The following is an 18,100-nucleotide window of genomic DNA, read 5'->3' on the forward strand; positions in this document are numbered from 1 at the left end:
GCAACGAGCAGGTAATTTAAAAGTAATTAGAAGCCTTACTGTAGAACTTAATGTGTAATGGGCATTACGGTGTGTGGCATAATGTATCACGGACATTGCGGTGTGTGGCATAATGTGTCAGGCATTACGGTGTGTTGTATACTATATCACGGGCATTGTGGTATGTGGTATAATGTCTCAGGATCATTGCGGTGTGTCATACTGTGTCACAGACATTGTATGTGCTATAATGTATCGGGCATTGCAGTGTGTAGCATAATGTATAACGGGCATTGCGATTCCTGTCATAATGTGTCACAGGCATGTGTGGCATAATGTGTCGGGGGCATTACAGTGTGTGCATATTGTGTCATGTGCATTATTGTGTGTGGCATAATGTCTGAGGGCCTTTGCAGTATGCGGCATAATGTATACTGGGCATTACTATAAGGAGGAAAAATTACAAATAATGTAAGGGGCATGAATCAGGATTATTTTTCTTTCCTGTGGTGGCTAACGTCTGGGCGTGCAGGTTGCAAAACTGGGGTATAAGGTAGTCTTTTCCTGCAATGCCACGCCCCTTTACGCGAAGCCACGCCCATTTAAACGAAGCCACGCCCCCTTTTGGCGACGCGCGCATGTTTGTCCCTTTACTAGTGCCAATTATGGGGTGGGGGGGGATGGGCGCCAAAGAATTTTTTGGCTTGGGGGAGAAAAATTTCTAGTTACGCCACTGATAACATTCTATATAAAAGATTCTCTTATTTCAGATCTGAGTGGTTATTGAATGTAAGGAGTGAGAACTCACCGAATACCCCTCTGTTTTCTTCTGACACCATTTCAGCAAAGCATTTCTTTTGGAGCCTCCATATTCTCTGGCTAAGGCAGCTAAGGGGTCTTTTCTTTCCACACTGAAAGAGGAGACAAAAGTTGTACCATCATCATAGTAATAATACCACCATGCTAAAAATAGGATTGACATAATGGACTAAGAAAGTGTAGATTAGCATAGATTTCTTACTACAGACTTCTTATGATTCAACTGAAAATATGAAAGAAAAAAAACCATTTGATTGAGCCGTTAAATTTCAACAAAGGAGGACTGACCACTTTTGGCCCATGGAGAAAGAGAATGACCAAGATTCCTCTACCAGCCTGCCTGCACAGAAAAAGGGACATATATAGCCAATGTAATATATGAAAAATGATTCTTCTTCTTCTTTATTTATATGGTGACACAAGAGTTCCGCAGCTCCTTACATAGTACACAAACAAATGAGCAAACCAAGAAAACAGCAACATACAATACAAGATGGGTGTGGTATGTTAGGTAGATTAGACTTAGGTCGACCAATACTGGTCGACAGTAAGTAGGTCGACATGGTTTCTAGGTTGACAGGGACTCACGGTCGACATGAGAAAAGGTCAAAATGAGGGGTTTTTTTTTACTTTTTTTGGTGTCGTTTTCTCTGTACAGTGCCCGGGAACCCCAATTAGTGCACCGCTTTGCTCACCATGTTTCGGGTTACTGTTCCCAACTGTAGTTCACGTGGATCGTAAAGTATGAAAAAATTCAAATAATGAAAGAAATTTTAAAAACTCATGTCGCCCTTTGGCCATGTCGACCTACAGTCCCTGTTGACCTAGAAACCATGTCAACCTACTTACTGTCGACCAATAGTGGTCAACAGACAGTGTCGACCTACTTACTGTCGACCTAAAGACCGGATCCCGGTAAATAAATATTTCTGCATCAGCGTTCATAACACTGAAAAAAGCATTAAGGTGGCAGAAACAGAGGTTTAGGTGCCGTTGCAAGGCGTGTAGAGTAGAAGTAAAACCACATGAGCGGGGGAGGGCCCTGGTCTACATTCTAAAGGGGAGGGGCAGACAGAGAGCGTGGAACAGACAGTTCGTATAAGAGATGGCTGGGTTTGATAAAGGAGTAGGTCTTGAGAGCACATTTGACGTTTTATAGAGACGTGAAGAATTCCAAAGGTAGGAAGCAGCACTAGAGCCGTAAGTGGACTTTTTGGTGCCCTGTGCCAGAAAGAGAATTGGCGCAGCCACATTATTCTAATAAGGACATAAGGCACATGCCCTCGTGGGGAAGGGGCATGACAAAATTTGGACACAGACCCTCTTTATACCACATTCATGAACTTCACTTAAGAGGTTGTTGTTACCTTCAGTTACAATACCCTTTATTAAATAACACATTTCAATATACTGCCGTACCCAGTATTCAAACCCCTAACCACATTCCAGTCAAATACCCTACTCATTGAGCTATTTGATCCTGCATAAAACCTATGAGATTTGTAACTGAAGCTACTTGCACTTTGTACAAAAAATGATCAGCATTGCAATTGAGCAGATCTGTCTAATATGCAGCCACACATCCAATCCCTTACAGGCACACATTACACAGATCTGCTCAGCTGCAATGTTACACTTACTACAAGGTACGTTTCAAATAGTTAGAATTCTCTAGCTTTCTATATATGGGAAGATAGCTCAGCGAATACAGTGTCTGACTGCAATGCCACAGGCAATGGTTTTGAATCCCGGTTATGTCAGCATTTTGAAATGTAATAAATGACAGTGTGACTGAATAAGCTCTCAAGTTAAGCTCATGCATGTTTATAGGTATTAGCAACAGAAGGGGCGGGGGAAGGAGATGCTGGGTTTCAAAAAGGGGGGAAGCTACAAGTGAAAGTAATTAAAACAGATAATTGACAAGTGCTGCCAACTGCACCCTACCCTGCAGCGCTCTGTGTGGTGGCACACCCCGCACATACAGTACCTAGTTATGGCACTGAGCAGCACATCATGTTAGCTATAATTAAATATAATAAAGTTCCATCTGACTAGCAGTTGAGACTGATATCTATTCAATGAAGAGAAGCACATTCCAGTAACCATTATTCAATAACGCTTTGTTCATGAACATTTTCTCTATACATCTTATCAATGAGAAAATCTGTTAGTTTGATTTTGATAAACTCCGAAACCAATGAATAGATTGCAATGCTGTTTTTACCATTGTGTAGGTCATTTTCCCCAAGAGGTTTTAGGCTACGAGGGTATGCAATTAGCTCAGTTTTTTTCACCTAGGCGAAAAAACAGGGATCTTCACTATTTTTAGGGCGAATGGGGATTGGCCCTATGCAACAGCAGGGCCAGATTTTCGCCTAGCAGAAAAATGCGTCAGGGGCGGAAAACATGTGAATTGTCATTTTCCGTCAAAGACGTGAGTCCAAGGCTGTCTACAGTGGTGTTCCCGGTATTGCCGTGAGAGTCACAATTGTACAATTCTGCCGTGTGGTTACCAGCCCACACTGGTTACATAGAAGTACTAGCAACATATCATCAGTGCTGCACCTTGGTTTTAAATTGTTTATTAAAAATAAATGGATGGTTTTACGCTATGAGGCGCCCTCTCTATATATTTTATTAACATATATATATATATTTATAAATATACACACACACACACACACACACACACACACCTGTTCTTTACAGTGTTTTCTCAATTTCACTAACATCTTCTTTTCTTAAATGTTTATCTATATCCAAGGGTGTTCGTGACTGATAAAACCGTAAAACGGCATACAGGAAAGCACAGCTAAATCCCATCTATGCAGTGGCCTTCTAACCCCATTTTTGCCTGGGGTGTTAGTAATATATTGCAGAGTTATATAATGTCCTAATAAATATTAATTTCATTAACTTGAACAAAAACTAGCCTTTTCCTTGGGCAGGCATTAATAAAGATTTGATTAGATATTAGCCTGAACGAGGCACTGACTGATCTAATTATAAGAAGACATAGATAAAATTATCTCTTCACAAAGCATTAACTTGTCTTCGGCAAAAGTTACAAAAGAGGAATGGAAAACTAAAAGATGTTATCAGCATCTAAGAAAAAATAGACATATTGAATACATGCTTTGCATGACACTGAATACTATTTTTAAAAGATAACATGGATTAGGAAAATTTCAGCATGCTAATTAAAACAGACTATTTGGAGACAAGTTTTGTTTTTGTTAAAAAGTCAAGCAATTAAAACAATTTATCAATAAATAATGATAAAAGCAACATAGATAAGATTATTTGTTTTTGTTCTTAGTCCTGGCGCATTCACAGGTCATTCAGCAACCGGCACCAAAAAAAAGTCACCAGTTTGCAGTACTAGAAACCTAGTGTTGCTATCATTCATATATCTCCATATGTTATTCTAGTGTTTTCTGTTAACCTGTAAATATGGTTAAATAAGGATCTGGAATTTGTCAAGCGCATATCAGTGGTATAAATGTATTCAATTTATATATATATATATATTGTATATGGACACCCTACACCACAGAATTTAGGAATGTACTGTAAGTGATTCAACTATTACCCTGTGCAAAACAGTCAGTACACATTTCACCACACATCTCCATGTGCTATTCCATAGAAACATACTTACCCACTCTTCCAGATTATGCGGGAGACACCCGGTTTCCCGGGTACTCCCCAGCATCCCCAGAAGAGTGGGCACCTCTCCCACATTCTGCCAACTTCCCAGTGAAGTGAGCAGAATCGGAGAAAAAAATTCAAAATCGCAGACCAGGCAGAGCCTAATGACGCGAGTATATGCTAATCGCATCATTTTAGACTCGCCTCTATGCAAATATTGCCCAATTGCAGTCATTTTCCAGCATGTGGGAGGGGCCTAATGTTGTAATTAGCTCAACCCCGCCCTCGTCACTGCCCACTTGCTTCTCCTCTCCGGGCATCTCAAAGAGAGTAGATTAGAAATGTCAATACGTATGATAGAAATATGCGCATGTTCTACAAAAATACTCCAGCGCATGAGTGCTGCATACGGCTCAGTTTGATGGGAATCAGTTCCAAATAAACACAAAGGTAATAACACAATACTGCCATATCAGTATACAAACAAAAGGGGTGCACAAAGGTTTCTTATTCTTTCCAAGTAAAGAAACACATAGGGGGAGAAGGGTGGGAAGGGGACGTGCTGTCCTGTAGAAAATGCAATCATGGATCAAAGGTTGATGATAGATTTCTTTAGCTAAGGGGGAATTCAATTAACTGCAGTAATTTACTACGGGCTAATTAATCCCCCGGGACCCGCATGCTGCACTTAACAGGGTTTTTTTTGGGTCTAAGCAGATAAATGGCCCATTTTCGGGTCCTGTGGCCACGTTAACACATAGAACCGGGAACTTATAATAACGCCCATAAACAGTGTGATTTAGCATGCGAGAAAAAGGGCTCCAGTTGAATAGCACCAGGCGTTAAAACCTGAGGCTACCACTCTTTTTCACAATCAGTAAATTAATGGGGCTAATTGAATTCCCCCTTAGCTTGTGAAAAGAACATTAATTTAAATAAATAAATAAATTGCCCAATACCCTTCAAGAAAAGAATCATTACATCAGGTCCTAACAGATATGGGGGATCATTCAGACCTGATTGTACGCTAGGTTTTGCATGCATATGCACCGCAATGAGCAGGAGCGTTGCATGGGTACAAAGCGGATCGTTGCTGTGCGATGGGTTTAACGAAGAATCCATTCGCACAGTCGATCGCGAGGAGATTAACAGGAAGAAGGCATTTGTGGGTGTCAACTGACCGTTTTCAGGGAGTGGTTGGAAAAACGCAGGCGTGTCCAAGCGTTTGCAGGGCGGGTGTCTGACGTCAATTCCGGGACCGGAAAGGCTGAAGTGATCGCAAGGGCTGAGAAAGTTCTAGGCAACTCAGAAACTGCACAAATATTTTTTGTTCCGCCCGAATGCACATGCGATCGCACACTTGCAAAGCAAAAATACACTCCCCTATGGGCGCCGACTATCTGCTCGCAGCAGTGCAAAAAATCCCTAGCGAGCGATCAGGTCTGAATTAGGCCCATTGTCCTAAAAAATGTACAAATTGGTATAAAGGATCATAGGGATCATAATAGCAAAAAACAATTCCCCTGAGGTAAGAGCTCAAGACTGACCAATATATAAATGGCTTGGACTCCTTAAATTCTAAGATATTAAGCCACAAATTTACTTTATCAACCAAACAGTAGGACAAATCCCCAACGTCCATATTAAGATCAATTCTCTACAACCACTCTCTAATAGGAGGAGTGTGCTTCAGTTTACTGGATGACTGTTTTAGACGCATTATATAAAGGTTTTAGTTTTAGCTATAGGAATGTTTGTAAGTTTGAGGTTTGAGGCGAGCTACGTATATAATAATTTGCCAAAAACTGAAACATTTTGGAGAGTTTACAACAGGTATGGGATGAGTGCCAGAAAGAATCACAATTCCAACATTGATTTTAATTATTCAGAAACCTTTTATGTAGCACACCTACAGTAGCCTACTATACCATCTAGTCAAGAGCTTATAACAGTATTCCACAACCATTCTGTATTAGGAAAATCAAAAATTGTAAAAACATTTTTTCACTGTTTTTCATCAATATTCAAATTTGTTTCCTGTTGTCAAGCTCTTGTACAAGTAGGGAGACAGGAGAACTGGCTTCCCATAAGTAGTTTAAAAATAAAGATATTCTTAAAGGGTCCTGTGAACTACCAAGTTAATTCTCTCTCTGGAGCACCATCTTTAGCTAATGTATTTATATAATGGTGTATCCTGGGGAAAGTCCACCATTCAAGAGCAAGAGTATAAACAGACTACGATGATTAAAATTATATGTGGCACATGTATATTCTGCGGAGACTGCAGCTGTATCTATATACTGATGTGAATAAGATGCATTTTCTGGGGAAAAAGATGCTTGGTGCTCGCCAAGTCACAAAGGAGCTGGCGGCTCTCATGCACCCTCTGTGCTGTAACTCATTACGTAGATGAAAAAGGACACATCTGAACCTGCATATCCCCGTACTGGCATGTAATACCATGTACCACCAGCTGACCAGCATGGAGCCACCTCGATGTAATCAACATTTTTCATAAATTGGTGATTTGTCTGGATTAAAAAATGGATTATATTTTGGAGATTTTAATTTAGTTATGGACCCTAAAATGGATAGGTCTAATCCCTTAGGTAACCCCTCTCCACCTGAGATTTTAGGGCCTTCAGAGGCTTTTGCTCAACTGATGTTGGAATATGGCTTGTATGTCTGGTGAGCACTGTACCCCACAACTAGAGACTATTCCATCCATTCTCACATCCACAAATCCTATTCCAGAATTGACCTTTTTTTCATGGATAAATGGTCCTTACAACAGGCCCGTAGTTCTGATATTTTCCCGATCACATGGTCAGACCATGTCCCTGTAACGCTCACATGGTATATTTCTCATCCCATCCCAGTTTCTCGGCCTTGGCATTTCAATAATTACCTATTGTCTTCTATGGAAGCAAAACAAGCCCTCCAATCTGCCCTAGATCATAACAAACCTGTAGATACTTCTCTCACCAATTTCTGGTGTTCTCTTAAGGCGGTCATCCGTGAGTCCGCTATAAAGATAACTTCCAGATTTAGATATCGGAAAGCCGAATTACAGAGAGATCTAGAGTCTAGCTCTCTGGAAGCCCAAAATAAGTCTAATCCATCAAACTCCTCTATATATGTCGATATTGAAGGTCAGAGAGGAATTAGAAGTTTATAATCTGCGAAAGATTAACTTTAAATATTGATAGACTGAATCACAGGTTCTATGTGGAAGGGAATAGGGCATCTGGTCTCCTGGCAAGAAAACTGTGTACGATGGGTGCATAAATCAACATACCATGGATCTTGTATACTGCTGGGACTTGGGAGTGGGACGGCAGCGGGCAGTGCACCTCATAATCTATTTGACTCCTTTCACTCTGTGCCGGGCATGTTAAGTGAGTAGTCAGACGCAGCCATGAATTCACAACATGGAGGAGCAGACACCTGGCAGCTGTCACACTTCAATCAATGCGTTGACAGTCTGCCACCTGGATGTAGAAATTAAGGTTATTAAACAGCTCTGTCGACGGCCGCGGCTCCTGGAAGCGATTGGGTCCTAAGTGACCACTTTGGTCACATATCGGTAAATCCTCTATTGGGGCATAGTATATATTTATTATGAGGGCACTGGGCAGTATAGGGAGAATGCAGACACTGACTCCCACATCACACTCTCTCATCCATCAGTATTCTTATCCTACCCCCCTTCCCCCGCAGTAGACAGCAGTAAGCCGGCACAAACCCTCCATCCACAGAGCAGCAGCCGGTTCCCCCGTCCCCTCCCCCACCAGAACTGCAGCGGCTGGCTTCTACCGCCTACCCCACTCCCCCATTAGAAGACTATCGTGGCCGGCTTCTACCCACTGTCAGAGGACAGCGAGGACCAGCACCAGCTTCTCCCCCCTACTTGCTGCCTCCGTCAGAGTACAATGCGGCCGGCTATTCCCCCTCTTTGCCTCCTCTGTCACTGACATCGGTGGCTGGCTGCAGGGGAGGAGGAGCCTCGAGGTACACACGCTGTTTAGGAACTTGAGTCAAAGCTGCAGTCGGACAGGCAGCGTTGTCCCCTTTTGACTACTCGGAGTACTCCCCGGACAGCTTGTGCACCTTGAGTCTCTTCCCATGCAGCCAGGTGACTGGGATCCGCAGCCAGCTACCGTAGTCCACTGACAGAGGAAGCAAGGATAGGAGTGAAGCCGGCTGCGGTAGTACTCTGATGGCACGAGCAAAAAGGGGAAGTCAGCCTCCATTGTCCTCTGACAGGGGGAGGGCGGTGGGGGGGAGAAGCCGGCTGTGGTAGTACTCTGATGGCAGGAGCAAGGAGGGGGAGAAGTCAGTCTCCATTGTCCTCTGACGGGGGGGGGGGGGGGGGGCGTGGTACAGTGGCGGATTTAGCGGGGGCGATTAGGGCGAACGCCCCCCCTACACATACCGGCACCGGGATGGATGGCCGGGTCCCGCCACGGTGCCGGACTGGAGAGCGGTGCAGCGCGGCGGGAGAAGGGGAGACGAAGAGAGACAGTGTAGGAGTGTGCACGGGGGTTGCCTGGTGCGCACACACGCCTGCTGCTGCCGCTGATTCCCGTCTCCTTGACGCTGAAGCGAGGAGAGCGGCTCTTGATTGGCTGCCGGCTTTGATTGGCTCACAAGCCGGCGTTATATTTCAAATGGCCGCCGGAGACATGGACTCAGTGAGGGGAGGCGCAGAAGAGACACGCGGTGCGCTCGCTCCCCCTCAGCATCAGAGACGGGAATCGGCGGCAGTGGCACTGGCAGCAGGAGGGTAAGCACCACTGGGGGCACTTGTATCTGGCACCACTGGGGGCATTTGTATTCTGGCACCACGTGGGGCATTTATATTCTGGCACCACTGGGAGCATTTGTATTCTGGCACCACTGTCGGAATTTGTATTCTGGCACCACTGGGGGAATTTGAATTCTGGCACCACTGGGGGCATTTGTGTATCTGGCACCACTGGGGGCATTTGTGTATGTGGCACCGCTGGGGGCATATGTATCTGGCACCGCTGGGGTCATGTGTATCTGGCACCGCTGGGGTCATGTGTATATGGCACCGCTGGGGTCATGTGTATCTGGCACCGCTGGGGTCATGTGTATCTGGCACCGCTGGGGGCATTTGTGTATCTGGCACCACAGGTGGCATTTGTGTATCTGGCACCGCTGGGGTAATTTTTGGATCTGATGTGAATTTCGGCTCATTCTATGTGCTATAATGTAAATTTTGGCTCATTTTGTGTGCTATAATGTGAATTTCGGCTCATTTTGTGTGCTATAATGTGAATTTCGGCTCATTTTGTGTGCTATAATGTGAATTTCAGCTCATTCCGTGTGCTATAATGTGAATTTTGGCTCATTTTGTGTGCTATAATGTGAATTTCGGCTCATTTTGTGTGCTATAATGTGAATTTTGGCTCATTCTGTGTGCTATAATGTGAATTTCAGCTCATTCTGTGTGCTATAATGTGAATTTCAGCTCATTCTGTGTGCTATAATGTGAATTTTAGCTCATACCGTGTGGTATAATGTGATTTTCGGCTCATTCCGTGTGCTATAATGTAAATTTCGGCTCATACAGTATGCTATAATGTGAATTTCGGCTCATACCGTCTGGTGTAATGTGAATTTCGGCTCATTCTGTGTGCTATAATGTGAGTTTCGGCTCATACAGTATGCTATAATGTGTATTTCGGCTCATACCGTGTGATATAATGTGAATTTCGGCTCATTCTGTGTGCTATAATGTGAGTTTCGGCTCATTCTGTGTGCTATAATGTGAATTTCAGCTCATACAGTATGCTATAATGGGAGTTTCGGCTCATACCGTGTGGTATAATGTGAATGTCGGCTCATTCTGTGTGCTATGCAGGAATGGTGATTCGCCAGTCTGTTACACCAGTGCGCAGGGTTCTCTTCACTAACTGGCAACATTTTATTAGTAATGGCAACAATAGGAAATTTTTGAAGCAAACGGGAAGGGCATCTCTAAGTGGGAGGAGCAATGATTAGGGGGAGGAGTCATAATTCTTAAACCGCCTCACCCTAAAAGTTAAGTCTAGATCCGCCACTGGCGTGGTAGTACTCTGACGGCAGGAGCAAGGAGGGGGAGAAATCAGTCTCCACGGTCCTCTGATAGGGGGGTGGGAAGAGCCGGCTGCAGTAGTACTTTGATGGCAGGAGCAAGGAGGAGGAGAAGTCAGTCTCCATTGTCCTCTGACAGGGGGGGGGGAGGAAGCCGCAGTTACGGCCCTGGCACAATGAATGTCTGGGCTTCACACAGGTCATTCCTTCTGCCACACATAAAAGTGTTCACACTCTTGATATTGTCTTTCAGATTTGATTAAAAGTCACTGACCTAAAAATAAACCCAGTCATCCGGTCAGACCACCACACCCTTTGGTTCTCAGTTGCAACCCACGGTCAAACCACCACTCCCTTTGATTCTCAGTTTATACCTAATTATGACCAGGTATCGTCCAAGGAGGGGTATGACTCCCCAGGCTTTTGCAGCAAATCTGGATCTCTGCTATACTGGGTGCCTGTGACGATCCCTGTTCCCTAATCCGTTATTATAATAGGGATGTTATGGCTGCAATTTATATTATCGCCCATGTGCATATAAGATCTCGTAAAACCACGTCGTCGAGCTCCCTGATTTGACAACAGTGTTAGTAAGCTCAAGAAAAGGGGACGTAGAGTGGAAAGACGATGGAGGAAGACTAACCTAGTGGATGACAAAATAAAACTAATAAAGCATAACGAAGAATATCAATCGACAATCACCCGTACAAGTCACAGTTTTTGTCAAATGAGATCACGGCAGCAAACAATAGGCCAGCTCAACTTTTCCGCACAGTGGAGATGCTTTGAAAGCCAGCATGCCTGCCCACTAATGAAACCATCTCCCAGGCAAGATGCAACGAGTTTGCAAACTTCTTTGCAGATAAAATATCCACCATCCGGTCTGGAATCTCCACAGTGCCGTCAAAGGAGTTCCAAACTACAAAGCTTGCCAATATAAGCCACCTGCCTTCATGGACCAGCTTTGACCCAGTGGATGTAAAGGACATTGCTGAAATTGCTTGGATTTTGCGTCCCACCACCTGTGATCTGGACCCTCCCTTAACCAAGCTTCTAATAGGTTGTATGGATATAATTGGTCCTGTCTTTGCTAAAATTGTTCAATGCTCTTTGCAGACAGGCATTTTTCCTGGACCCCTAAAGGAAGCAATTGTTAGACCTCCTTCTTAAAAAACCTAATTTAGATCCCGACTGCATGGCCAACTACAGACCGGTATCAAACCTTTCTTTTCTAGGAAAGGTTATTGAGAAATTGGTTGCAAAACAACTGGAAACCCACCTGACAACCCCTGATATTTATGATACATTCCAATCAGGATTCAGGAGAAGACATACTGTAGCACTGAAACAGCACTGGTGTGTGTGTGTTAAATGATCTTCTGATGGCAAGAGACAGAGGTGACTGTTCAATATTAATCGATCTGGATCTCTCTGCAGCATTTGATGCCGTGGACCATGGACTTCTGATTGTGCGACTGATACATTCTTGTGGACTGGATGGCACAGTCCTAAGCTGGTTCAAATTATTTCTTCTAGGCAGGTCACAGAGAGTATCGTTTGGTTTATACTGATCACCATCAGTCCCACAAGGTTCTATACTATCCCCCATGCATTTTGCAGTATACATGCTCTCGCAGGGTGAAATAATCAGGCGTCATGGCCTGGTCTACCACTGCTATGCAGATGATACACAATTGTACTTGTCCTTTGCTCCGGGCACTGATAACCCAATAGCAACCCTAAATGGCTGTCTAAGTGCGCTCCAGGAGTGGATGAGTGCCAGTTGGCTGCGACTGAACCCGGACAAAACAGAGGTCCTTATGATAGGGCTGCAATATCAAAGGACAAGACTGCAGCATAGCCAACCAACTGGACTTACACTTGGGGATTCAGAATTACAAACCACTGATCATGTGCGCAATCTTGGCGTAGTCCTGGATGGTGGCTTGACACTTAAACATCAGATATCAGCCACAATCAAATCCTCATTCTTTCACCTGAGGAACTGTCAAAGTCGAAAAATATTGTAATGCATACACCATGAACTAACCCCACACACATGCCCGCTGCGCGTGCACTTGTTCCGCCGTGCGTGCACATATCCACAATTTGTATATGATCGCTCCCGCGTTCCTGCGCGTGGTATGGGTATTTACGGCGGGGTTTGTGAGCGCATAGAGGGTTATTAGAACATTACATATTTAACCCAAATAGTGCACATTTTAGATATAGCTCCCTTGCACCACATCAGCAAGTATCAACAGTTTAAATGGTTCCAGGACTAAGGGATTCGCCTTTGCATGCTAGGAAGGGTCAGACTAAGGTTAGAAGGTGATGTCTAGTATCCAGCTGTAGGGTGTTTTAAGGGTAACATTCCGGTGTTGGTTAGAGAAAGATCGCATGTTCCAGCGTATAGTTATGTGCAGAAGTAGAATATAGATATAAACTGTATTTACTGTATATTATGTATGCGGCGGGAATCCAGAGGATACCACCCCCAAGAGCAGTTGAGAAAGACATCTCCCACCTTTTCAAATCAACCTATGACCTCTCCTGTAATGTAAAGATGCATCTCTGTGTCCAATGGACAATGAGATTACAGTAACCATTGTATTGTGTATGGAAGTTGTGTATAAAAAGCCTGTTGTTGCCTGGCCGGTCAGAAGACTCTGAACGCTATCATCCTGATGAGCGGAGGACTGGTCCAGGTTGCGCAAGCGATTATTCTCACGTATGTACATTTTCTGTAGCCATTATTCTGTTGTAGATTTATCTTGTTAGCCTTGTAGAGTATAATTTGTACTGTAATCCCTTTTGAAATAATCCACTGTGGCCTTAGAACCCTGTGGTTAACTACATATCGGTGTTGTGTCCTCATTTCCCTGCTAGGGTTTAAAGCGTATTTAACTGCATAAGGTTTAAGGTATAACATCATTGCAGTACTTTGCTGCATAAAGGTTTAAAGTGTAATCATATCATTACATTGTATTACTAATAAGATTAAAAGGTTATCGAGTGTGCGCACGCTGTGTGTACTTTGTACCCCCAGCGCGGCGTTTGTACGCTAAGACCGTACAACTTACGGGACTCTGTACGCAAATAGCGTACAAAGTGCGTAGCGTGTATATTCAGTCTAGCGGCCGTAGCGGCTCTAAGGTAAAAGTGTATTTAGAGGTATAGCTTTATGGTTTAAGATAATATCGACATTATCAATTGGGGGCATCGTCCAGTTTTTCCTCATACCCACAACCTAGCAGGTTAAAGCAGACTTCATCTATCAGCAAAGGGCGGAAAGGTATCCAGGTATCCTACGTAAGCCTTTTCATGGTCGTAGAATACACTGATAAACCCTACCTCAATTGCTGATATGATGGCGTCTGCTCTGCATGGTTTGTAGGGATGCTGGTGGGATCCGTAAGGTAAGAACGCAAAGCTATTTTCTTTAAAGTTTGTGAATTTCTGTTTGGCGCCAAATGCGCACACAACACACGCATACACCTGTACTTTGTATACCTGCTCGCATTGTTGCCGTAAGTAGTGATTACTAGATTCATTTTGACCTGTACTGAGAAATTTGTTGCTATTTAGTTAAAATATAGAGTTAATATTTAAGGAAGTAAGTGTAAGACGCACACGCAGCCTGGCCTAGTTGTAAAGGTTTATACAGAAGAAACTGTGTGTGGTGTTAAGTGAGCGATTATAGTTAATATCGCTTACATTTCTAGAAGTGTGGGATTTGTACTACTGCGGACGTACGGTCTTTGTACACGTGTCTCGGACAAAGTACGGGACTGCGTACGCTACGTAAAGACATACGCACGTGGCGTGTTCACGCAACGTGCGTAAAGGTACGACCGCTAAGTACAAATTACACAATAGCATTGTTTACTTTAGGCGTGAGACGGTAGCCACGCGATAACAGCACAAATTGCTCAGTGTCCAAGATTTAGTTTAAATAAATCCTTTCTTACTGTATTACCTCTGGTACTAAGGCTGTTTATCTGAATGAAAGTTAATTTTCTGTACAGAAAAACCAAAGTGTATATGAGTGAACGAGCGTGAGTGTGCAAACAATAAAGGTTTTGTGGACCCAGGGAATTCGGGATCCCGTAGGAGACCACACCAGGTGAGTGGACACTTGGTGGCGTGAGAGTGGCTTGCTCACGTTAACATTGATTAAAGTACAAAGGAGCAAAGTAGTAGATACCGCAGCCCAGGTGGTTAGCGAAGAACCCATATAGGCCCGTTTTGATACGCTCCGGCTGAGGTTTCGCAGCCTTAACAATCGATGCCATTGGTCGTACGGCGGATAAGTAACAGTTACCTATACGCTGTGCGATTGGACCGCGCGTTCGTGGGTGCAATACTTAGCGCAACGTGATACCCTTTTTACGAGCTTTGCGTAAAATCGCGGGATCATAAGCGCCGGGTGTAACATACGCAAGCGTGATTTGCGTAAATTTTTTTTTTATTTTAAGGGAGTTTCGCTGGTCACTCAGGAAATCTCCAACAACCAATATTTACTGGAAAGGGTAAGTCACTCCCATATACTTCTAGTGAATAGAGGTTACATAGGGGCCCGAGGTTGGGTACGTACCTGTGATGACGACAGTGCTTGGCAGTATTGGCCAACGTTTTTTTGTAGGAATTAGCTGAGAAGGCAATACCTGCAAAATATGGGGGCCAGTTGCTCAAGTAAGGGACGTTCAACCAGGGTTCAGGTTGATATTCCGCGGCCCAGGGGGTCGGCGAGGTACATAATCTGTGAGAAGTATGGATCACACAAAGAGGTTTTATGCAATGAATGGGAACGTATGACTGCGGAAGATAGGGAACCATTCCCTAAGGTAGGCAGTTTTGAACCAGAGGTGTTGCAGAATATAAGGATTAGGATATGTCTGTTAAAATCCCGAAAACAAAGGGTCAGACACACAAACTGTTTACATTTATGGCAGCAAGAGGGCAATATGCAGAGGGAACTAGCTCACGCAGCCGGTTCCAAACCTAGCAGGAAACTGATGGCAACCGCACCACCACCACCGTATATTACAGGGGAGAAAATGGCTACAGACAATGGCATACTGATATATGATAAGAGTGAACTTGATAAATGTATTAATGCTAACCCGTGCAAGTTGTATCCCATTTTAAACTTCCCTCAGGACTGCGAGCAAGAAGATGAGCCCAGCACGATATCGGCACTCTCTCTAGCAGCCACCATACAAGACACCCAAGTGGGCACAGCCCAACCAGTAAGAGCAGTAGCAAAGGCCCCTAGCGGAGGGACAGGTGAGGTCGTGTCCACAGGTAAGTATGGTACCGTACATTATGCAGAGACAATAGCACCTCAGCTTGTAGAGTCAACACAAAATGATGTAATTGAACTAAATCCTGTCAGGGTGATCGCAGTCCCCAATGGGAAGACTGACGCTCAGGGAATCACTCCCATCAGGAACATTGCTATGCATTGTCCTTGGTCCCGGATAGAATTGAGGACAATTATGTCTGAATTTCCCGATCCCAGAAAGGATCTAGCCGCATGTCAGAGGTTTATTAGAGAATTAGGTAACGCCACCGAACCCACAAACAAAGATTGGCGAACAGTGCTACGGGCATGTAGAGAAAATATATACAGCGCCACTTGTGGGATGGGCTCCAAACAATAAAATATGTAAAATTACTAGAAAGATACCGTTAAAAACACACACACAACCTTGTTATAGGTGTCTGCCACCCCCTAAGAATGCAATACTGGTATAGTAATGCTATAAAGTATGGAAAAAAGTGGGGGATAGGGGTACCGGCGACCTGTGTTGTTTAAAAAGTACGTACTAAAAACTGCAAATTTATGAGCCAAAAAATATATATATAAAAATAAACCAGTTTTAATAAGGTATAAAAGCTAATAGATAAAATGTACAATATTGTAAGAGATCTATAGTGCAAATAAAAGTATATAAAATCTCAATATAAGGTAGGAGATCCGACTTAACTTAAAAATGCAACGGGCATGTTTACCCTCTAATATTGACCCTGCGAAATTCATTACTGATTGTAAATTAGACGTAGAAGTACCTCTCACTGATGAATACACTCAGGAGAATGTTCGAAAGATCAATTTACAATTAGGAGTATATTTCCCTACTGTTGTCAAATGGAATAAAATCTTTTCCATAAGACAAAAAGAAGGTGAAACTGCTTCTGAATATTTCCATCGAGCACTGCAGGAAATGGCTAGATACACTGGGGTCGAGGACATTAAGGAAAATGTACATCATAGGGAGGTAGCTGTGTCAGTATTAATGGACGGGTTAAAAGAAACATTGAGAACAAGGGTACAAACCACTCAACCTAACTGGAAAGGTATCTCGGTGGCTGCATTAAGAACATCATTAAGCACAGGGAGTCACAGGGGGATAAGCTGATGACAGTAAGTATAAAAGCCCTTACAACGAAGCCGCATCAGCCGAAACCCCAGACCCCTGATGGTAAGTCGTATGTAGTAAAATGTTATAACTGCCAGAGGGAAGGACATTACGCACGGAACTGTAATTATAAAGGCACACATAAGGTATATCGACCCCCTAGACCAGAACATGAACCACATTATGATACACGTAAAAGGGATCAGGGATCGCATAGGAGGAGTTATGAGCCACATGCAGGGGAAACAAGGAGGTACCCACCTAGGAGGGACTGGCAGACCTCTGAAAATTCTCAGCTACCCCCCTCACATATTGTAGCTGCCAGCGCGCCGCGGGAGGGTCACAATATACAATAGGGGTTAGGCCACACCTGTAGTCTGCAGCCAGTGAAGTTGATTGCTAGCCTTGGAAATGAACCCGAGGTCACAGTTGATGTAGCTGGTAGATCACTACCTTTCCTTGTAGATACAGGGGCGGCCAGGTCAGTGTTAAATTCAACGGTAGGTATGAAAACCACGGGTAAAACAATTTCAGCAATGGGGGTAACAGGAATAGTGCAACACTACCCTTTAAGTAGACCAGCGGAGATTACGATAGGGCCTTTGCAGACCAAGCATTCTATTTTGCTAGCTGCATCGGCTCCGACTAATCTACTTGGGAGAGATTTATTGTGTAAGATGAGGTGTGTCATATATTGTACTCCTGAGGGTGTCTTCTTGGATATACCCGAGAATCACGTTCAGGAACTGCAGGATATGTTAGACACCCCACAAAGGTTAATGTCACACTCTGCTGTTACAGACAGGTGTCCATCCAAGGTAGAGGAAATGATCTCCCAGATACCGGAATCTCTCTGGACCAAAGATGGACAAGACACTGGATTGATGGCAAATGTAGCTAGTAGTGCAAGTAAAAGATGGTAGGATAGCTCCAAAAATCCCACAGTATCCTCTGAAGCCAGAGGTGGAATTAGGAGTGTACCCAGTCATAGAGCGCTTGCTACAACAGGGCATCCTAGTTAGGATGTCCAGCACTGCCAATAGTCCCATCTTCCCTGTGAAAAAGAGTGGGGGGAGGGGTTACAGGCTAGTGCAGGATCTAAGGGGGATAAACAAGATAGTTGA

General features: G+C 43.9%; 1 protein-coding gene across 6 annotated transcripts in view; it reads right to left on the reverse strand.

The window, feature by feature from the left end:
• SPECC1 (sperm antigen with calponin homology and coiled-coil domains 1) overlaps nucleotides 1-18,100 on the reverse strand; it is a 1,059,948-nt gene that overhangs the window by 181,839 nt on the left and 860,009 nt on the right. For all 6 annotated transcript variants that reach the window (XM_063955878.1, XM_063955877.1, XM_063955880.1 and 3 more), the window contains one exon: nucleotides 788-890. In XM_063955878.1, the coding sequence (XP_063811948.1) occupies nucleotides 788-890 (103 nt within the window). The remainder of the gene's footprint in view (nucleotides 1-787; nucleotides 891-18,100) is intronic.

Source organism: Pseudophryne corroboree, chromosome 2, assembly GCF_028390025.1.
Source record: "Pseudophryne corroboree isolate aPseCor3 chromosome 2, aPseCor3.hap2, whole genome shotgun sequence".
In the NCBI taxonomy this organism is placed as follows: domain Eukaryota; kingdom Metazoa; phylum Chordata; class Amphibia; order Anura; family Myobatrachidae; genus Pseudophryne; species Pseudophryne corroboree.